This window comes from Neoarius graeffei, chromosome 9, assembly GCF_027579695.1.
Source record: "Neoarius graeffei isolate fNeoGra1 chromosome 9, fNeoGra1.pri, whole genome shotgun sequence".
NCBI classification, from domain to species: Eukaryota; Metazoa; Chordata; class Actinopteri; order Siluriformes; family Ariidae; genus Neoarius; species Neoarius graeffei.
Window position 1 is genome coordinate 91,926,757 of NC_083577.1, and position 21,454 is coordinate 91,948,210.

The following is a 21,454-nucleotide window of genomic DNA, read 5'->3' on the forward strand; positions in this document are numbered from 1 at the left end:
ATTAATCAACACCTTCTGAACAATCACAATCCAGAATTCAACAGCACTGTCATGTAAGAACAGATAAAAGCAGTTATAGTATGAGATTAACTCCAAAATATAATGAGATAAATTATCGAAAGTGCAGCTAAGGTGTATGGCGTAAATTACAGTCATGTTAATGTTGTGTTAGAAGCTTGTAGATGTTTCTCCTTGTATCAGAGGTTTTTCATCAGTTTTAGTTTTGCTTTATCTCATCGTCCTTCTGTTTCGGATCTTCAGATAAAGAATGTGGAGGAAAGGAAAGATGTGGATTACCATCACACTGAGGAAGAGCTGTTTATCATCCAGGCTTCCATCCTGAACACAGCCTGACTGTCTGAGGTAGTGATAATCCTCAGGACAGTCCAGCAGGAGATACACATCTACACACACACACACACACACACATCAAATACTGGTTGAATTGTAGTTTGGTAGTTAGCAGGTTTGTCCACAAGATGGCACCACTACTGTAATAATCAGATTGAGATGGTCACATTGGCGTGAGGACATTAAAATTGTGCGTTAAAACTTACAACAATCCCAATCTGTGTCAGTTCATGTTACGTACACTATAGCAACCTGACAAGCTACATGCTACTAAATATATCACCATACATTATTGTTACCATAGTTACAGTGTACTATACAGTCTCCTCAGAAAGTATTGAAACAGTAACTCTTGTTTTTGCTATATACAGACGTGGGTCTAAAATCTGTCCATCCATTTATCCATTCTCTATACCACTTATCCATCCGGGTGGTGGGGGAAGCTGGAGCCAATCCCAGGTGCCTTCAGGTGAGAGGCGGGGTTCACCCTGAGCAGGTCACCAATCAATCACATGGCTAACACAGAGACGAACAACCATCACACTCGCATTCACACCCATGGGCAATTGAGAGTCGCCAGTTAACCTTATCCATGTCTTTGGACTGTTGGAGGAAACTGGAGTACCCGGAGGAAACCTGCACAGGAACAGGGAGAACTATAGGTTTGTTCAGCTTTCATTTCCTGATCTAGAAATCATTTCCTTTACATCTGGATGTGTTAAACACCTTGAAACATAGTACCTTTTGTCTGAACCCACCCTTTTTTCAAGTGATCAAAAATATTGGAAAACATGATTGACAGGTGATTGTTTAAATGATTAACAGCTCTGAATGTCTGCATTTGGTTTGAGGCCTAGGTTTCACCTGTGAAGACTGAATTTTGTTGTTAAAAAGGATAAACCAACATGAAGACCAGAGAGCTGTCTGTGGGAGAAAAGGGGCAATCAATCAGGGCCATGGCAGAAGCATTGGGCAGAACCAATACAACAATTTGGAATGTTCTGGAAAAGAAATAAACCACTGGGGTACTAACAACCAGGCATCAAACAGGTTGGTCAATGAAAACAACAGCAATTGATGATGAACATCATGAGAGCTGTGAAGAAAAACCCAAAACCACCAGTCAGTGACATCACCAAGAACCTCCACTGAGCAGGGTGAAGGTCTCACAATCCTCTTTAGAGAGGTCATATCAGCAGTACAAATTCTATAACCAGAGAAGACACTCTCATCCAAACACACACACACACACACACACACACACACACACACACACACACACACACACACACACACACACAGTAAAACAGTCTCACCTGCTTGGTCTTTATTAGCTCCAGACAACAGCGAGTAAAAAATATGATAGTTCCTCTCTCCTGGGTTCTGCCGAACGACCCGGTTCTGAAAAGCACCACCATCAGAACATCCAAAATGAGTAACGACAGAATACTACAAATGTTAAGTCTAATAGGCACATCTACTGTACTTTCTGTGAATAATCTTACAGACAGCTCTTCTCAGAGGAACGCAGTACTACAACAGGGGGTTAATGATAGTTCTGAGTGAAAAACAATTCCTACATTAATTAGATAAATGAAGGAATATTTGCTGTGTAGAACCCTTTTACTGCACCAAATTGTACATTTCACAAAGAAAAACTAAGTGGACCAAGAAATAAATAAGATAAAAGAAAGAAAGAACCTTTTCAAGGAGGTAGTGGACGATACAGCCTCCCTGAATGTTTCCGCTCTGAGAGAAGTGCAACTGGATAAACTTCCCAAAGCGACTCGAGTTGTTGTTGTATACTGTTTTAGCATTTCCAAATGCCTCCATTATGGGACTGAGAGAGCATGCACACACACACACACACACACACACACACACACACACACACACACACACACACACACAATTTGTACAACTGAATAAGTACACAAGTATATCTTAAAGCAAACATTAGTGTGTGTGTGTGTGTGTGTGTGTGTGTGTGTGTGTGTGTGTGTGTGTGTGTGTGTGTGTTACCTGCTCTGTATAATGGCCTGCTCCACTTTGTTGGTTTTCTCACACGCTGCTGCTCCTGTAGAACCCTGGCTCATTACAGAGAGGAACTTCAATAGCAGCTTCGTACTCTCTGTCTTACCAGCACCACTTTCCCCACTGCATGCACACACACACACACACACACACACACACACACACACACACACACACACACAATTAGAGATTCTATGAGATGCAGAGTGGACTGATAGGGTGTAAGGCGACTCTGCGATGCTGTAGGGCAACTCAGTAGGACACGGGTGTCCAACCTTCTCCAGAAAAGGCCAGTGTAAACCACACCGGAATATCAAGATTAACTGATTAAACATGGGGGATCAGGTGTGGCTGCTCTTTGATTGAAATGCAAACATGCATCCACCCCAGCCCTTTATGAATAAGATTAGACACACCTACTGCAGTGTGTAGGGAGACTCTGTAGGGTGTAGGGCGCAGTACCTGATGAGCACACACTGGCTGTCTGCTCTCTTCCACAGACAGCGGTAGCACTCATTAGCCAAGGCGTAGATGTGAGGAGGAAGTTCACCCAGCTGATGTTTACTGTAGAGCTGTACAGCCTCACCATCGTACAAGCTAGGGATCTGCTTATAGGGGTTTATTGCAGCCAAGATGGAGCCAATGTTCGTCTGAACACACACACACACACACACACACACACACACACACACACACACACACACACACACACACACACATCAATTCTTGTTCCTAATCTAACCCTAAAAGTTGCTCTCACTTTTAGTCAGCATGTTTGCACATCAGCATCTAATTTATTTTCCCATCCTGGTTTTATTTTGGCTATTAATCAATATTCTCTGTATAATGTGTTCAAATGTTTCTATGCTGCACTGCAATTTCATTTTAATTGACCACAAAATGTACAGAAACACCATTAGGTATTGTATTTATAGACACAACTATTGTGCTGAGCTTTGGGTTTCAGTTATTATAAGATCGATGCTTGAAAGGTAGCTGTGCCACATCACAGCTAAAATAAATCTCATCCTGAGTTCTTCCACTGAACAAATCAAAGCCCGTTGTAGGTCATGATATAGTTTGTGTCTCTGGTTTGTGTCCCAATCCACTACCCTGTTTCAAGACTTAATCCAGGATTAGGTCATCTTTTTCAGCCCCACTTTAAAGCCCTGTCTTCTTAGGTTCATCCCCAGATCAAGTCTCAAGTTTAGTCTCTGGATCAAGTTTTGAGTTTACCCCCATATCAAGCCCCAGCCTAGAGTTTACCCCCAGATCAAACCCTAGTATAGAGTTTACCCCCAGATCAAACCCTAGTATAGAGTTTACCCCCAGATCAAACCCTAGTATAGCGTTTACCCCCAGATCAAACCCTAGTCTTGAGTTCATCCCCAGATCAAGTCCCAGTCTAGTGTTCATCCTCAGATCAAGCCCCAGTCTAGATTTTACCGAAGATCAAGTCCCAGTCTGGAGCTTACACCACATCAGGTCCCTGTCTTGGGTTCACCGCCAGATTAAATGCCAGTCTAAAGTTTAACCCAGATCAAGTCCCAGTCTGGAGTTCACCCCCAGATCAAGTCCCAGTCTACACTGCAAAAAATTGAAAACTGAATTTGAGGAGAAAATTATTAATACTAGTGAAATTATCTTGCTGCATGGACAGATAGTTTTACTTGATAAGACACCTTAGAATAAGTTGGTTGCAATCTAGAACTACTGTAAGTTTAATAATCTGAAAATTGGTGTCTTGTATTCTTCTAATAGGAAATGCTAGATCGTTTCAGTTATATTCAAGATATTGTCACTTGCTAAGATATCATTTTTTGCCATGTAGAGTTTACACCAGATCAAGTCCCTGTCCAGATTTAACTCCAGATCAAGTCCTAGTCTAGAGTTTATAGGTCAAGTCCCAGTCTAGACTTCACCCCAGTTCAAGTCCCAGTCTAGATTTTATACCAGCTCAAGTCCCTGTCTTGGGTTTGCCACCAGATCAAGTGCTAGTCTAAAGTTCAACCCAGATCAATTCCCAGTCTAGAGTTCACCCCCAGATCTGGTCTGAGTCTCAGTTTCACCCACAGATCAATTCCCAGTCACATCTTCATGCCCAGATATAGTCCCAGTCTTGAGTTTACCCTCAGATTAGGTCCCAGTCACAACTTCACCTCAGATAAAATCCCAGTCTAGAGTTCACCCCCAGATAAATTCCCAGCCTCAACTTCACCCCCAGATCATGTCCCAGGCTCAATACCATCTGCAGATTATGTCCTAGTCTAGTGATCTCTCCCAGATCAACTCCCTGTCTTAACTTCAAACCCAGATCAGGTCCCAGTCCCAAGTTCACCACAGATCAAGTCCTAGTATTAAGATTACCACAAGGTCAAGTCCAAGTTTTGAGTTCTCCTCCAGATTAAGTCCCAGTCTCAGGTTTATCCCAGATCAAGTTCCAGTCTTGAGTTTTACTCCTCAGACCAAGTCTAAGTGTCCAGTCTGGTAGTTCTTTGTTCTACCAGTACTGAATTCATACCGACGCAGTGTCAGCCCCCATTTTCATTCCAACCCATTGTCAGTCTTCAATTCTCCCACATATCAAGTCCTTGCAAAATCTTGAATATAGAAAATGCATGTCTACAATCTGTTTTTATTTTCCTACTGCAGCGTTTTGATAGTTCCTCCGAGTTTTAGAGTTTTCTGGGGTTTTTTTTTTTTTTACTCTAGCTTCCTTGTATTGTGAATAATGAGTACAGATTTACTAAAATAACAGGTTCAGCCTGTCAGGTTTTAATTCTAGCCATGGATTTAGGTTTGGATGCAATATCAGGTGAAGAGGATGGATGTTTGTTTGTGTGTGTGTGTAACTTACATAAATGAGGTCTTTATGGTATCGGAGGTAGAGATTGTGCATTATAGCCTCTGTGTTGAGCTCAGTGAGAGTCGACAAGTCCTCAACACCATCAGCATTTCCACCCATCACCTACAGAGAGATGGAAAGAAACATATAGAGGTTTATAATAATAATAATAATAATAATAATAATAATAATAATATAGTAGTAGTAATAACAACAATAGATGTTTAAATCTTCGAAACCATTACCATTTTTAACATTCAGGCAATATTGTACCTGATAGAGTCAAGCCCATAATGCTGCAATGTGTTTGACCCGCTAAACAACTCTGTGTGTGTGTGTGTTCTGACTGATTAGATTGTTAATGGCTCCCCTCGGTGGTTAGGCAGGCTCTCAGTATACAATGGTGCTTGAAAGTTTATGAACCCTTTAGAATTTTCTATATTTCTGCATAAATATGGCCTAAAACATCTCATCTCATTATCTCTAGCCGCTTTATCCTGTTCTACAGGGTCGCAGGCAAGCTGGAGCCTATCCCAGCTGACTACGGGCGAAAGGCGGGGTTCACCCTGGACAAGTCGCCAGGTCATCACAGGGCTGGCCTAAAACATAATCAGATTTTCACACAAGTCCTAAAAGTAGATAAAGAGAACCCAGTTAAACAAATGAGACAAAAAATATTATACTTGGTCATTTATTTATTGAGGAAAATGATCCAATATTACATATCTGTGAGTGGCAAAAGTATGTGACCCTTTGCTTTCAGTATCTGGTGTGACCCCCTTGTGCAGCAATAACTGCAACTAAACGTTTGCGGTAACTGTTGATCAGTCCTGCACACCGGCTTGGAGGAATTTTAGCCCGTTCCTCCGTACAGAACAGCTTCAACTCTGGGATGTTGGTGGGTTTCCTCACATGAACTGCTCGCTTCAGGTCCTTCCACAACATTTCCATTGGATTAAGGTCAGGACTTTGACTTGGCCATTCCAAAACATTCACTTTATTCTTCTTTAACCATTCTTTGGTAGAACGACTTGTGTGCTTAGGGTCGTTGTCTTGCTGCATGACCCACCTTCTCTTGAGATTCAGTTCATGGACAGATGTCCTGACATTTTCCTTTAGAATTCGCTGGTATAATTCAGAATTCAGTGTTCCATCAATGATGGCAAGCCGTCCTGGCCCAGATGCAGCAAAACAGGCCCAAATCATGATACTACCACCACCATGTTTCACAGATGGGATAAGGTTCTTATGCTGGAATGCAGTGTTTTCCTTTCTCCAAACATAACGCTTCTCATTTAAACCAAAAAGTTCTATTTTGGTCTCATCCATCCACAGAACATTTTTCCAATAGCCTTCTGGCTCGTCCAAATGATCTTTAGCAAACTGCAGACAAGCAGCAATGTTCTTTTTGGAGGCAAGGCAAGGCAAGGCAAGTTTATTTATATAGCACATTTCATACCCAGTGGCAGTTCAATGTGCTTTACAGAAGTAAAAGCAAAACAGTAAACAATAGAAAATAAAATTACATTAAATAAATGGGGAAGAAAAATAATAAGAATTAAACAATAGTAGAAATAAAATAATAAAATGAAGTAAAAATTCAGTTAAAAAACAGCAGAATAAAATAAAAGTTAAGTAAAGTTTAAAACATGCAGAGACTGTAAAAGTTAAGAAAGTTTAAAACATGTAAAGATGACAATATTAATCAGTGAGCAGAAAGCATCTGAGAACAGCTTGGTCTTTAATCTAGATTTGAAGCTGCCAACAGCAGGAGCATTTTTGATGTCCTCTGGCAGTTGGTTCCATAGCTGCACTGCATAGGAGCTAAAAGCTGCTTCACCACACTTTGTTTTAACAACAGGTTTTACCAGTCTTTTTTTTTGGTCTTTTTTGGCAGGCCTGTGAAAAGGCCATTGCAGTAATCAACCCTACTAGAGAGGAAGGCATGTATAAGTTTTTCCAGATCATTTTTTGACTTAAGTCCTCTTAGTTTGGAAATGTTTTTTAGGTGATAAAATGCCGTTTTAGTGATTGCTTTCATGTGACTGTCAAAATTTAGCTCGCTGTCAATGAAAACACCAAGATTTTTAACCATTTCTTTTGTTTTAAAGAGCAGTGGCTTTCTCCTTGCAACCATGCCAAGCGCACCATTGCTGTTCAGTGTTCTACTGATGGTGGACTCATGAACATTAACATTAGCCAATGTGAGGGAAATGCCTTCAGCTGCTTAGAAGTTACCCTGGGGCCCTTTGTGACCTCGCCGACTATTACACGCCTTGCTCTTGGAGTGATCTTTGTTGGTCGACCACTCCTGGGGAGGGTAACAATGGTCTTGAATTTCCTCCATTTGTACACAATCTGTCTGACTGTGGATTGGTGGAGTCCAAACTCTTTAGAGATGGTTTTGTAACCTTTTCCAGCCTGATGAGCATCAACAACGCTTTTTCTGAGGTCCTCAGAAATCTCCTTTGTTCGTGCCATGATACACTTCCACAAACATGTGTTGTGAAGATCAGACTTTGATAGATCCCTGTTCTTTAAATAAAACAGGGTGCCCACTCACACCTGATTGTCGTCCCATTGATTGAAAATGTCTGATTCTAAATTCACCTTCAAATTAACTGCTAACTGCATTCTGCTAGCCAATTCTTATTATTTTCTTTTAATTCTTTTAATTAATTGTTTTAGATTAAAAATAAAATTATTTTATGTAATTTTATTTCTCTATTGTTAACTGTTTTTGTTTTTGCTTCTGTAAAGCACATTGAACTGCCATTGTGTATGAAATGTGCTATATAAATAAACTTGCCTTGCCTTGCCCTGGAAAACAAGCTCGACGACCTCTGGGCTAGACTCAAATACCAGCGGGATATACAACCCCGATTCCAAAAAAGTTGGGACAAAGTACAAATTGTAAATAAAAACGGAATGCAATAATTTACAAATCTCAAAAACTGATATTGTATTCACAATAGAACATAGACAACATATCAAATGTCGAAAGTGAGACATTTTGAAATTTCATGCCAAATATTGGCTCATTTGAAATTTCATGACAGCAACACATCTCAAAAAAGTTGGGACAGGGGCAATAAGAGGCTGGAAAAGTTAAAGGTACAAAAAAGGGACAGCTGGAGGACCAAATTGCAACTCATTAGGTCAATTGGCAATAGGTCATTAACATGACTGGGTATAAAAAGAGCATCTTGGAGTGGCAGCGGCTCTCAGAAGTAAAGATGGGAAGAGGATCACCAATCCCCCTAATTCTGCACCAACAAATAGTGGAGCAATATCAGAAAGGAGTTCGACAGTGTAAAATTGCAAAGAGTTTGAACATATCATCATCTACAGTGCATAATATCATCAAAAGATTCAGAGAATCTGGAAGAATCTCTGTGCGTAAGGGTCAAGGCCAGAAAACCATACTGGGTGCCCGTGATCTTCGGGCCCTTAGACGGCACTGCATCACATACAGGCATGCTTCTGTATTGGAAATCACAAAATGGGCTCAGGAATATTTCCAGAGAACATTATCTGTGAACACAATTCACCGTGCCATCCGCCGTCGCCAGCTAAAACTCTATAGTTCAAAGAAGAAGCCGTATCTAAACATGATCCAGAAGCGCAGACGTCTTCTGTGGGCCAAGGCTCATTTAAAATGGACTGCGGCAAAGTGGAAAACTGTTCTGTGGTCAGACGAATCAAAATTTGAAGTTCTTTATGGAAATCAGGGACGCCGTGTCATTCGGACTAAAGAGGAGAAGGACGACCCGAGTTGTTATCAGCGCTCAGTTCAGAAGCCTGCATCTCTGATGGTATGGGGTTGCATTAGTGCGTGTGGCATGGGCAGCTTACACATCTGGAAAGACACCATCAATGCTGAAAGGTATATCCAGGTTCTAGAGCAACATATGCTCCCATCCAGACGACGTCTCTTTCAGGGAAGACCTTGCATTTTCCAACACGACAATGCCAAACCACATACTGCATCAATTACAGCATCATGGCTGCGTAGAAGAAGGGTCCGGGTACTGAACTGGCCAGCCTGCAGTCCAGATCTTTCACCCATAGAAAACATTTGGCGCATCATAAAACGGAAGATACGACAAAAAAGACCTAAGACAGTTGAGCAACTAGAATCCTACATTAGACAAGAATGGGTTAACATTCCTATCCCTAAACTTGAGCAACTTGTCTCCTCAGTCCCCAGACATTTACAGACTGTTGTAAAGAGAAAAGGGGATGTCTCACAGTGGGAAACATGGCCTTGTCCCAACTTTTTTGAGATGTGGTGTTGTCATGAAATTTAAAATCACCTAATTTTTCTCTTTAAATGATACATTTTCTCAGTTTAAACATTTGATATGTCATCTATGTTCTATTCTGAATAAAATATGGAATTTTGAAACTTCCACATCATTGCATTCCGTTTTTATTTACAATTTGTACTTTGTCCCAACTTTTTTGGAATCGGGGTTGTACGAGACTGTAACATTATTTGTCTCACTGAGTTATGGCTGTCCCTCTCGGTCCCGGACCATACTGTGCAACCGACAGAGTTTCTATCAGTCTACCGCATGGACCGCACCAAGGAGTCAGGCAAGTTGAGAGGAGGGGGAGTGTGCTTAATGGTCAACAACAGATGGTGTGATCCCAGGAACATAACACCTTTAACCCGTTCCTGCTCACCCAACTTGGAACTCCCAACTCTCGAATGTCGGCCATTCTATCTCCCTCGAGAGTTCTCGTCAGTCATCTTTAGCGCCGTTTATATTCCACCTAAAGCGGACATGGACACTGCCCTATCTGAACTCCATGAAGCCCTCTCCAGCTATTAGATTAATCACAGGGACACAGCTCTCATAATAGCTGCTGATTTCAATCGAGCCAACTTAAGGACGATAAGACCAGACTTCCAGCAACGTATCACTTGTCCTACCAGAGGAAGCAAGACTCTAGATCACTGCTACTCGCCATTCAAAGAGGGCTATAAAGCTACATCTCTTCCTCCCTTCGGTGAGTCGGATCACTCCGCTATTTCCCTCATGCCTAAGTACATTAAAAAACTGAAAGTGGAAGTCCCGGCATGTAGGGAGGTGACGCGATGGTCTGACCAATCAGTGGCGATCTTACTAGACGCAATCAACATCACTGACTGGGATTTGATCCAGCACAGCTCAGGTGATGACATCAACGTGTTTACGGAAGCGGTGGTCGGATTCATTGGGAAGCTAGCGGAGGACTGCGCTCCCAAAAGCATAGTCAGGACATTTCCCAACCAGAAGCCGTGGGTGGAAAACACCATTCGCGACGCTCTGAGATCAAGCTCCGCTGCCTATAACACTGAGCTGTTAACCGGGAACATGGAGGAATACAAGGCTGCTTCTTACAACGTTCATAAAGCAGTGAAAGAGACTAAACGGCAGTATGGGAGGAAGCTGGAGGATCATTTGTACCAGCAGGATCCCAGGGGGCTATGGCAAGGACTATGGATCATCACAGACTATAAATCAGCTCGCGCTCCTCTGATGAACGCCAACAAATCTCCCACCGATGAACTGAACAACTTTTATGCCCGCTTCAAGACGACCTGCAAACGAGCTGACATAATCACCGGGAGAGAGGAGACAGTGCTCACCGTGACGGAGCACGACGTGAGGATGGCACTCAGGAGAGTGAATCCCAGGAGGGCAGCAGGTCCGGATGGGATCACAGGTCGTGTCCTTAAGGCCTGTGCTAACCAGCTAGCAAATGTCTTCATGGTAATATTCAACCTCCCCCTTTCTCAGTGCATTGTTCCCACCTGCTTCAAACAGTCTGTTATAGTTCCTGTGCCTAAGAAACCCCAGCCCCATAGCCCTAACATCTGTGGTGATGAAGTGTTTCGAAAGGCTAGTCAAACCCCCATCACCTCCTCCCTGCCTGCTACCCTGGATCCGCTACAGTTTGCCTATCATTCCAGCAGATCCACAGATGACGCCATTTCTCACCTACACTATCGTTCAAAAGTTTGGGGTCACCCAGACAATTTTGTGTTTTCCATGAAAAGCCACACTTTTACTTACCACCATAAGTTGTAAAATGAATAGAAAATATAGTCAAGACATTTTTCTGGCCATTTTAAGCATTTAATCGACCCCACAAATGTGATGCTCCAGAAACTCAATCTGCTCAAAGGAAGGTCAGTTTTATCTCTAAAGAGCTAAACTGTTTTCAGCTGTGCTAACATGATTGTACAAGGGTTTTCTAATCATCCATTAGCCTTCTGAGGCAATGAGCAAACACATTGTACCATTAGAACACTGGAGTGATAGTTGCTGGAAATGGGCCTCTATACACCTATGGAGATATTGTACCAAAAACCAGACATTTAGTAGAATTTAGCTAGAATAGTCATTTACCACATTAGCAATGTATAGAGTGTATTTCTGATTAGTTTAAAGTGATCTTCACTGAAAAGAACAGTGCTTTTCTTTCAAAAATAAGGAAATTTCAAAGTGACCCCAAACTTTTGAACGGTAGTGTACTTCACACCACCTTGGCTCATCTGGACACCAAGAGGGGATCCTACGCTAGACTGCTGTTCATTAGATTAGATTAGATAAAAGATTAGATAAAACTTTATTGATCCCTTTGGGAGGGTTCCCTCAGGGAAATTAAGATACAGCTTAAGAAATTGACTACAGCTCAGCGTTTAACACCATAATCCCCTCCAGGCTGGTCCAAAAACCGTGTGATCTCAGCCTGCACCCCTCATTGTGCCGGTGGATCCACAGCTTCCTTACAGGCAGACCACAGGTGGTACGTGTAGGCCGCCACACTTCATCTCCCCTCACCCTCAACACTGGTTCCCCCCAAGGATGCGTTCTGAGCCCTTTGCTGTATTCCCTGTACACTCATGACTGTATGGCCACTTCAGACTCCAACACCATCATTAAGTTTGCTGATGATACAGCTGTGGTGGGCCTCATCTCCAATAACGATGAGTCTGCCTACCGGACCAAGATTAAATATCTTGTGGACTGGAGTGAGGAGAACAACCTCACACTCAACATCAGCAAAACGAAGGAGCTGATAGTGGACTTCAGCAGGAAGCAGCAGAGGGACCTCCAACCCATCTGCATCAACAGGGCCCAGGTAGAGAGAGTGGACAATTTCAAATACCTGGGTGTCCACATCTCACAGGACCTCTCTTGGTCCTGTCATACCAACACCCTGGTTAAGAAAGGCCGCCAGCGCCTCTACTTCTTAAGGAGACTGAAGGACTTCAAACTCCCACTCAGGGTACTAAGGAACTTTTACTCCTGCACTATTGAGAGTGTCCTAAGTGGGAGCATCACTAACTGGATGGGAAGCACCACCAGGAGGAGACCAGCTGGCTCTCGGAAGGGTGGTTAGCTCTGCTGAGAGAACCATCAGGACCACCCTCCCTAACCTGCAGGACATTTATTCCAACCGCTGCAGGGATAGAGCCAGGAAGATCGCCAGTGACCCCAACCACCCAAATAATAGACTGTTCTCCCTGCTGCCTTCAGGGAGACGCTACCGACAGCTGAAGGCCAACACTGAGAGGATGAGGAGGAGCTTCTTCCCTCAGGCCATCAGACTGTTGAACTCTTCATAATGATAACAAGGTACACTTCTATGCACTCCTGCACTTTGGACTTTAAGGACTCGTAACCACACAATCATCACATCTCTGCCATGCTTCCACTCATTAATATAGCTTGAGGGTTTTTTTTCTCCTCTTCCCCTTTATTTCTATTGTTTTTAATTTATCTTATCTATATATTTTTATACTCACAACGACCTAAGGTACATAAGAATTTCACTGTAATTACTTGTATATGTGACAAATAAAACTTGAAACTTGGTTATGGAGAACTGAGTGGGAATTAACATTTTTATCTATTCTGTGTTGTTCTTAACTCATACCATAATGGGTTTTGTATGTGAAAGGGGCAGTATACTAAACAGGGAGTTGTATTGATCAATTTATGAGCAAACGGGAAATCATCTCATAACTGTCGCCCCCCCCCCCCCCCCCCCCCACACACACACACACACAATGCATTGGCCTCATCATTATCTGGCTGGCTGGCTGGCTGTCTCTCATGATCAATATGAAGATCCTCTAAAAGGCACTTGTTACCCTATGTATTTATTTATGGTTCCAGCATGGTTTGATTCCATGTGTTTTGGAAGAACAGTTCTCCTCCCCTCCTGTACAGCTTCACTGATGTGCAGAATGTGTGATGAGGAGGACTGAAGCTGTTCTGGGGGCTTGACACTTTACAAATAAAGGCCATGTTGGATTTAACAGGCGTGTACAGTGAACAATGTGCATGATGGGGCAGAGCTTCATGAGCTTCCCTACTTACCCTGACATGCCCATCACTCAGGAACAGGGTCAATCTGACTCATCAGACCACATGACCTTTCTCCATCGCTCCAGAGTCCAATCTTTATGCTCCCCAGCAAACTGAAGCCTTTTCTCCTGATTAGTCTCACTAACAAGTGGGTTTCTTATGGACACACAGCTGTTTAGTCCCAATCCTGTGGGTTCTCATCCCACTGTGAGTGTGGAAATTGTAGGGATGGATTGCCATGCCGTAGCCATAGTAACCATTTATGAACCATCTTCTCCCTTTCACTGTACAGCATTGAACACACCAATCCCTGTACTCGATGCCATGTTCTATCTCCGCCCATTCTTCTGAGTCCCTGTAATGGTATTGGATACAGAGATGATACCGGATACCAAATACAGTGACGTCACGACTGTGCTTTAAACCCGCGGCGGAATCAAAATTCTTTCTCCCTGGCGGTGGGTTTCCACACGTGAAAGAGAGGCCGTTGCATCTGTGCTACAGAAGAACAAAGGACAAAGAACGAGCTATTGATACTGGACCTTTAGCCAAAGTTCAAGTATTTGATCTTCGCATAGTTGTAATAATAACTGAACCGGTTAGTTACTGCAGCCTACGCAATATTTCAAAGAGAAAAGGCGACCGGATCCCTTTTCCCTTTCGCAACGTCGATGAACTACAAACAAGATTCTTTCCAGATCATCGGACGACCGACGGGACACTGAAGATCTTCAGCTGACGAGCTGTATAAGTGAAAGGAACACAACTGTTTTCTCCCTGGACCTGCGCTGTCTTCAGATAACAGACGGCGCACTTTCAGTCGCCAAGCTAGAGTGATCTCAAGTAAGGCTGGTATCTGGGCAATTGTTAGTCTTAGTTGTGGCTAGTTAATGTTAAGAGTGTTGTTTATTTGAATTCATTTATGGTTTAAATGTACGCATTTTGATTCACATGAAAGCCGGGCTTAGACCGCGTGTTGTTTGATTTACTTTGTTTACTATCTGTATTTAGTTAGATCGTGCATGCGTTTTCTCTCTCTCTCTCTCTCTCTCTCTCTCTTTTTAACTCCCTCTGTCGCACGACACCCCTCAACATTGGGATTTCAGGAGTAGCTAAGGTTGAGTAGAAGTTTGGCTTTGAGGCCTAGCACAAAGGCTCGCGCATTCCATTCACAGCCTCACTCTCCTCCTTGTCGGGCGCCCGCGCACGCTCTCTCTCTCCCTAGCGCCTCCTCATCTCATTAGTGCGCAGCTGTGCACACGCACACACATGCCTACACACACACACACACGCATACTCACACACACGCGCATAAACACGTGATTTCCCTCTCACATTTTAACATCCACTCGCCCCTACACCGTAACACTTGCATATAGCTTATTACTTCTAATCACCATTAGGGCCTTAGTTATCATCATATTCACTACTGATTCTTATTTGTATACATTGTATCACCATTTATATTGAATTATTCCTTGGCTGCTATTGTTGCTGTATCTGATCAATATTAGTTTGCTAATTCATGTCAGCTATTCCAATAAATTGTATCTTTGGAATAAACTGTGTCCTGTTTATTGCTACAACATTCACTGAGTGCCAACCTCTATCAAACAAGTATTCTAATTGCCTTCGTCCATTTGGTTGTTATATGAATGTTATAGATCTAGAGTAAACATATTACGTTAGAGCTACAATACTCAATAAACTATAGCAACATCACCACCAAGTTATTCCATTGATTTTTAATAGTTTATAGCTAAACTATTGACACTTGAATTAATGATTAATTAATTTATGAGACTGAGCCCTTTTTACATGAGACTGATTTGATAAGCCTATTGCACCTCATGTCATCTCATTATCTGTAGCCGCTTTATCCTGTTCTACAGGGTCGCAGGCAAGCTGGAGCCTATCCCAGCTGACTACGGGCGAAAGGTGGGGTACACCCTGGACAAGTCGCCAGGTCATCACAGGGCTGACACACAGACAACCATTCACACTTACATTCACACCTACGGTCAATTTAGAGTCACCAGTTAACCTAACCTGCATGTCTTTGGACTGTGGGGGAAACCGGAGCACCCGGAGGAAACCCACGCGGACACGGGGAGAACATGCAAACTCTGCACAGAAAGGCCCACGCCGGCCACGGGGCTCGAACACGGGGCCTTCTTGCTGCGAGGTGACAGAGCTAACCACTACACCACCATGCCGCCCCCTATTACATGTGCTCCGCCCACTTCTACGAACTGCCACAGTGGTGCCAAAACCCGGGGCGTGGAGCGCAGAAACAGAACAGCCCCATGGAGTCCTCCCCTTTCGCCGACCTGGTCCACGCCCTTGCCACGGCCCAGCAAAGCCAGCACCAGGCGCTAGTCACCCTCCGGAAGGAGCAGAAGCAACGGTTCGAGGCCCTGGTGTTGGCTCAGCAGGAAGATCGACAGGTGTTCCGGCACCTCCTCGCGTCGGCGAGGTCCACCAACTCCACCGCCGCGGGCCCTTCCCCCCTCACCCTAACAAAAATGGGCCCACAGGACGACCCCGAGGCCTTCCTAACGCTCTTTGAGCAGGTAGCAGAGACCTCAGGATGGCCGGTGGAACAGCGCGTGGCGCGCCTCCTCCCCCTGCTAACAGGAGAGGCGCAGCTGGCCGCACTACAGCTCCCCGCCGACCACCGGCTGGCCTACGCGGACCTTCTCTGGGCCGTCCTCCAGCATGTGGGGCGCACCCCTGAGCAACACCGACAGCGCTTCCGCACTTTGCGCTTGGAGGAAGTCGGCCGGCCGTTCGCATTTGGCCAGCAACTCCGGGACGCCTGCTGGCGGTGGTTGAGGTCCGACAACCGCGACGCCGAGGGAATCATCGACCAGGTGGTACTGGAGCAGTTCATCGCGTGCTTACCAGCAGGAACCGCAGAGTGGGTCCAGTGCCACTGCCCGGCGTCGCTGGATCAGGCACTCGAGCTGGCGGACGACCATTTGGCGGCTGTCCTGATGGCAGGACAGCAGACAACCTCTTCTCCCTTCTCCTCTCTCTCTCTCCCCGTGTCTCATCCTCACCCTGTTCCCCCACCGCAGAGGCAGGGGCCGGCGCCACCCCAGCCGGCCCACCGCACCCATGGTGCCCTCCCGTTTCTCCCTTCTGTGTCTGTCTCTCCCCCCCCTCAGGTGAGTGAGCCCCAGAGCACCAGTGCAGAGAGGTAGCCTGGGCTGGTTTGCTGGTGCTGCGGGGAGCCGGGCCACCTCCAACAGCAGTGCTCGGTAATGGAGGTGGGCATGGTGGTTCGGATCCCCGACGCGCCAGGAGCCGCCCTCGATCGGGCCGGAGCGTATCGCATACCGGTGAGTGTCCAAGGGGATACATATCAGGCGTTGGTGGATTCTGGTTGTAATCAGATCTCAATCCACCAAAGCCTGGTGCAAGACGAGGCATTGGGGAGAGCACAATTGGTGAAGGTGTTGTGTGTGCACGGGGATGTTCACAATTACCCTTTAGTGTCGGTCCACATGAGGTGAGGCGAACGGACAGGGGTGGGGCGCTACAGACTTACCACCTCAATCTGCTCAAACTCTGGAACAAGGAGGTCCCCATGGTGTTGGTGTCGGTGGTTCCGGAGAAGGTGGAGCTGGGGTCAGAGGTTCAAAAGGGAGCATTGGCATCACGTACCTCTCCGGTCCCCTGTGGAGACCACCTCTCCCCGACCCAACTCGCGGAGGTTGCCCAGTTGCAGACCGAGTTTTCGGACGTGTTCTCGGCCCTGCCTGGCCACACCAACCTCATAGAGCACCACACTGAGACGTCCCCGGGGGTGGTAGTGCGTAGCCGCCCTTACAGGCTACCCGAACACAAGAAAAAAGTGGTTCGGGAAGAACTTGAGGCTATGCTCGAAATGGGCATCGTCGAGGAGTCCCACAGTGACTGGAGCAGCCCAGTCGTCTTGGTACCCAAGGCCAACAGGTCGGTCCGGTTCTGTGTAGACTATAGAAAAGTCAACGCAGTGTCTAAATTCGATGCGTACCCAATGCCTTGTATTGATGAGTTGCTCGATCGGCTAGGCACAGCTCGCTTTTACTCGACACTGGATTTGACAAAGGGTTATTGGCAGATCCCCTTGACTCCATTATCTTGAGAAAAAACGGCCTTTTCCACACCGTTCGGCTTACACCAGTTTGTCACACTTCCTTTTGGGCTGTCTGGGGCGCCCGCTACGTTTCAGCGGCTGATGGATAGGGTCCTCCGCCCCCATGCCACCTATGCGGCCGCATACCTCGACGACATCATTTATAGTAATGACTGGCCGCGGCACCTACAACATCTGAGGGCCGTCCTTAGGTCGCTGAGGCAGGCAGGTCTCACAGCCAACCCGAAGAAGTGTGCGATTGGGCGGGTGGAAGTACGGTATCTGGGCTTCCACTTGGGCAACAGGCAGGTGCATCCCCAAATTAACAAGACAGCAGCAATTGCGGCCTGCCCGAGGCCCAAGACCAAAAAGGGGGTGAGACAGTTCCTGGGGCTGGCTGGCTATTATCGTAGGTGTATACCTAATTATTCGGACATCACCAGCCCTCTGACTGATCTCACTAAAAAGGGGGCACCAGATCCGGTCCAGTGGACCGAGCAATGCCAGCGGGCTTTTTCTGAGGTGAAGGCTGCACTGTGTGGGGGGCCACTTTTACACTCCCCTGACTTTTCTCTCCCCTTTATGTTACAGGCGGATGCGTCAGACAGAGGACTGGGGGCTGTTTTGTCCCAGGAGGTGGAGGGGGAGGACCGCCCCGTGCTGTATATCAGTAGAAAGCTGTCAGTGCGTGAGGGGCGCTACAGCACTATTGAGAAGGAGTGTCTAGCAATCGAGTGGGCGGTCCTCGCCCTCCGTTATTACCTGCTGGGACGCCCTTTCACCCTCTGTTCGGACCACGCACTCCTCCAGTGGCTCCACCGCATGAAGGATGCCAACGCGCGGATCACCCGTTGGTATCTGGCACTCCAACCCTTTAACTTCAAGGTGATCCACAGGCCGGGGGCGCAGATGGTCATGGCGGACTTCCTCTCCCGTCGGGGGGGGGGGGGGGGGGGGGGGGGGGTCGGCTGCAGGCCGGACGGCCGCCCAGCCTGAGTCGGGCGGTGGGGGTATGTGGCAGTGGGGGCGTGGTCAAGCATCAGTCTGTGACCGGAGGGCAGAGTCAGGGAAGGTAAGTGGCAGAATCACTGTACCTGATGTTAATTAATGTGTTTGTGTGTCTTCCCCAGTGACCGTGCCCTATTTAAGGAGAGAGAGCGAGAGCAGAAGGAGCTCTCTCCCCAACCAGACATTGGATGTGTGTGTGCGCGCGCGTGTCTGTTTATTATTATTATTGAGAGACCACTGAAAAGTGTTCACAATAAAAGGGTTTACAAAACTTAGTTCTGTCCTGCCGTCTTCTGTGCTCCGCCCACTTCTACGAACTGCCACAATGAGTTTCTTACCTTCTAGAGTAAATAATAAACATACACATAAATTCCACAGCCCTATTCCACAACTGTAATAATCCAGAGTGTTAAGAACCAAACAACCAAGTAAAGAGAAACGACATCCATCATTACTTTAAGACATGAAGTGACTTTTGATTAATAAAAATAAAGAAAAACACTGAATTCGAAGGGGTGTCCAAACTTTTGACTGATGCTGTATATTATGAAATGATGATGTTTCTAAAATCTACACAAAATTGACAAAAAGTAAAGACTCAACAGCTACATCCTTCCTGATTTATCCATCTGTTTCTATTCTCTCAGGTCTGATTTTAAAAGGATTCACATCTCATCTCATTATCTGTAGCCGCTTTATCCTTCTACAGGGTCGCAGGCGAGCTGGATCCTATCCCAGCTGACTACGGGTGAAAGGCGGGGTTCACCCTGGACAAGTCGCCAGGTCATCACAGGGCTGACACATAGACACAGACAACCATTCACACTCACATTCACACCTACGCTCAATTTAGAGTCACCAGTTAACCTAACCTGCATGTCTTTGGACTGTGGGGGAAACCGGAGCACCCGGAGGAAACCCACGCGGACAACATGCAAACTCCGCACAGAAAGGCCCTCGCCGGCCACGGGGCTCGAACCCGGACCTTCTTGCTGTGAGGCGACAGCGCTAACCACTACACCACCGTGCCGCCTTTAAAGGATTCTATTTATTTTATTCTATTTAAAAGATTCTACTTCTATTCTAATTTCCTAGCTATCATTCTATGTCCATTCCACTTGGCCATATGCTATCACAGCTGTGTCCAAAATCATTCCCTACCCCCTACTCACTACCCACTACTCCCTACTCACTAACCCCTACTCACTATTCACTACCCCTACTCACTACTCCCTACTCACTACTCCCTACTCACTACTCACTACCCCCTACTCACTATTCACTACTCCCTACTCACTACCCCTACTCACTATTCACTACCCCTACTCACTACCCCTACTCACTATTCACTACCCCTACTCAATAGCCCCTGCCTACTACTCCCTACTCACTACCCCTACCCCTACTCACTATTCACTACTCACTATTCACTACCCCCTACTCACTATTCACTACCCCTACTCAATAGCCCCTACCTACTACTCCCTACTCACTACCCCCTACCCCTACTCACTATTCACTACCCCCTACTCACTACCCCTACTCACTATTCACTACCCCACTCACTATTCACTACCCCTACTCACTATTCACTACCCCTACTCACTATTCACTACCCCTATTCACTACCCCTACTCACTACCCCCTACTCACTATTCACTACCCCTACTCACTATTTACTACCCCTATTCACTACCCCTACTCACTATTTACTACCCCTATTCACTACCCCTACTCACTACCCCCTACCCCCACTCACTATTCACTACCCGTACTCACTATTCACTACCCCTACCCCCTACTCACTACCCACTACTCCCTACCTTGCTGGGTAAATCATTACTCATCCATATTACCCATTTTATCCATATTTGTGTGTTTACAAGAAACTTTCTTTCGCAAGTCCAAACCAAATCAATGAGTTCCACCTGAACACTCCAACACTTCTCCGACTGATACCACATTGTGCTGGTTCTGGGTCTTGTCCTCAGTCTGTATTCTTAAATTTTACACTCACCTTCACACAGGAAGGATTCACAATGACATCATCAAACAGGAAGTGTGTGAATTATGATCTTCACTCAGTTGATGAGTCTGTCTCCATCACAGCTGAATACCAGTGCCATACTGAAAGATGAAAGGAATCCCACTCCTGACACACTGAGGTCAGAGGTCACCGCTGGTTAGGGTGTTGAGTCAGGAACCAAGCTCCTGCTGTTCAGCTGCTGAATTCTATACATTCCTCTAACACTGATAAAAGACATGGAGATGTTTAACTTCACCTTCACTGCCACTGAACACTTTTTATATGCAGTACATGAGTACAATGTCCTGTCTTCTACTATAACTGTCTTGTTATAAATGTCAAATGAAAGATGACTCATCATCAAAGCTCTAAAACACCACACCTTTTCCTTAAATCTGACTGTCCTGAATGACGTAATGTAAATCCTGAGTCTGAGAGTGCTATCACACCCATTCATCAATTTGAGTCTGAATTAGAGCAAAGTTCATTCTTCTGGTTCATTTGCTATTTGGTTTCCTCATCGCACATGATTACATCAAAAAGAAAAAAGAAAAAAGTTGACCGTGTGCATCCAAATGAAGACAGAAACCTGTCACTTTCCCCGTTCACTTGGAAGCGGACCGAGACCACCTCACTCAGATGTTCTCGAACCCAAGCATGATTGCGGTGTTCTCACCTGACTAAAGAACTGTGCTGAT

General features: G+C 45.5%; 1 protein-coding gene across 3 annotated transcripts in view; it reads right to left on the bottom strand.

Annotated features, from left to right (window-relative positions):
- The window catches only part of LOC132892080 (unconventional myosin-X-like), a 127,619-nt gene that overhangs the window by 56,795 nt on the left and 49,370 nt on the right, over window positions 1–21,454 (bottom strand). For all 3 annotated transcript variants that reach the window (XM_060930456.1, XM_060930457.1, XM_060930458.1), the window contains exons 3-8: window positions 5,243–5,353; window positions 2,848–3,035; window positions 2,374–2,508; window positions 2,053–2,191; window positions 1,668–1,752; window positions 298–404 (exon numbers count right to left, since the gene is read on the bottom strand). In XM_060930456.1, the coding sequence (XP_060786439.1) occupies window positions 298–404; window positions 1,668–1,752; window positions 2,053–2,191; window positions 2,374–2,508; window positions 2,848–3,035; window positions 5,243–5,353 (765 nt within the window). The remainder of the gene's footprint in view (window positions 1–297; window positions 405–1,667; window positions 1,753–2,052; window positions 2,192–2,373; window positions 2,509–2,847; window positions 3,036–5,242; window positions 5,354–21,454) is intronic.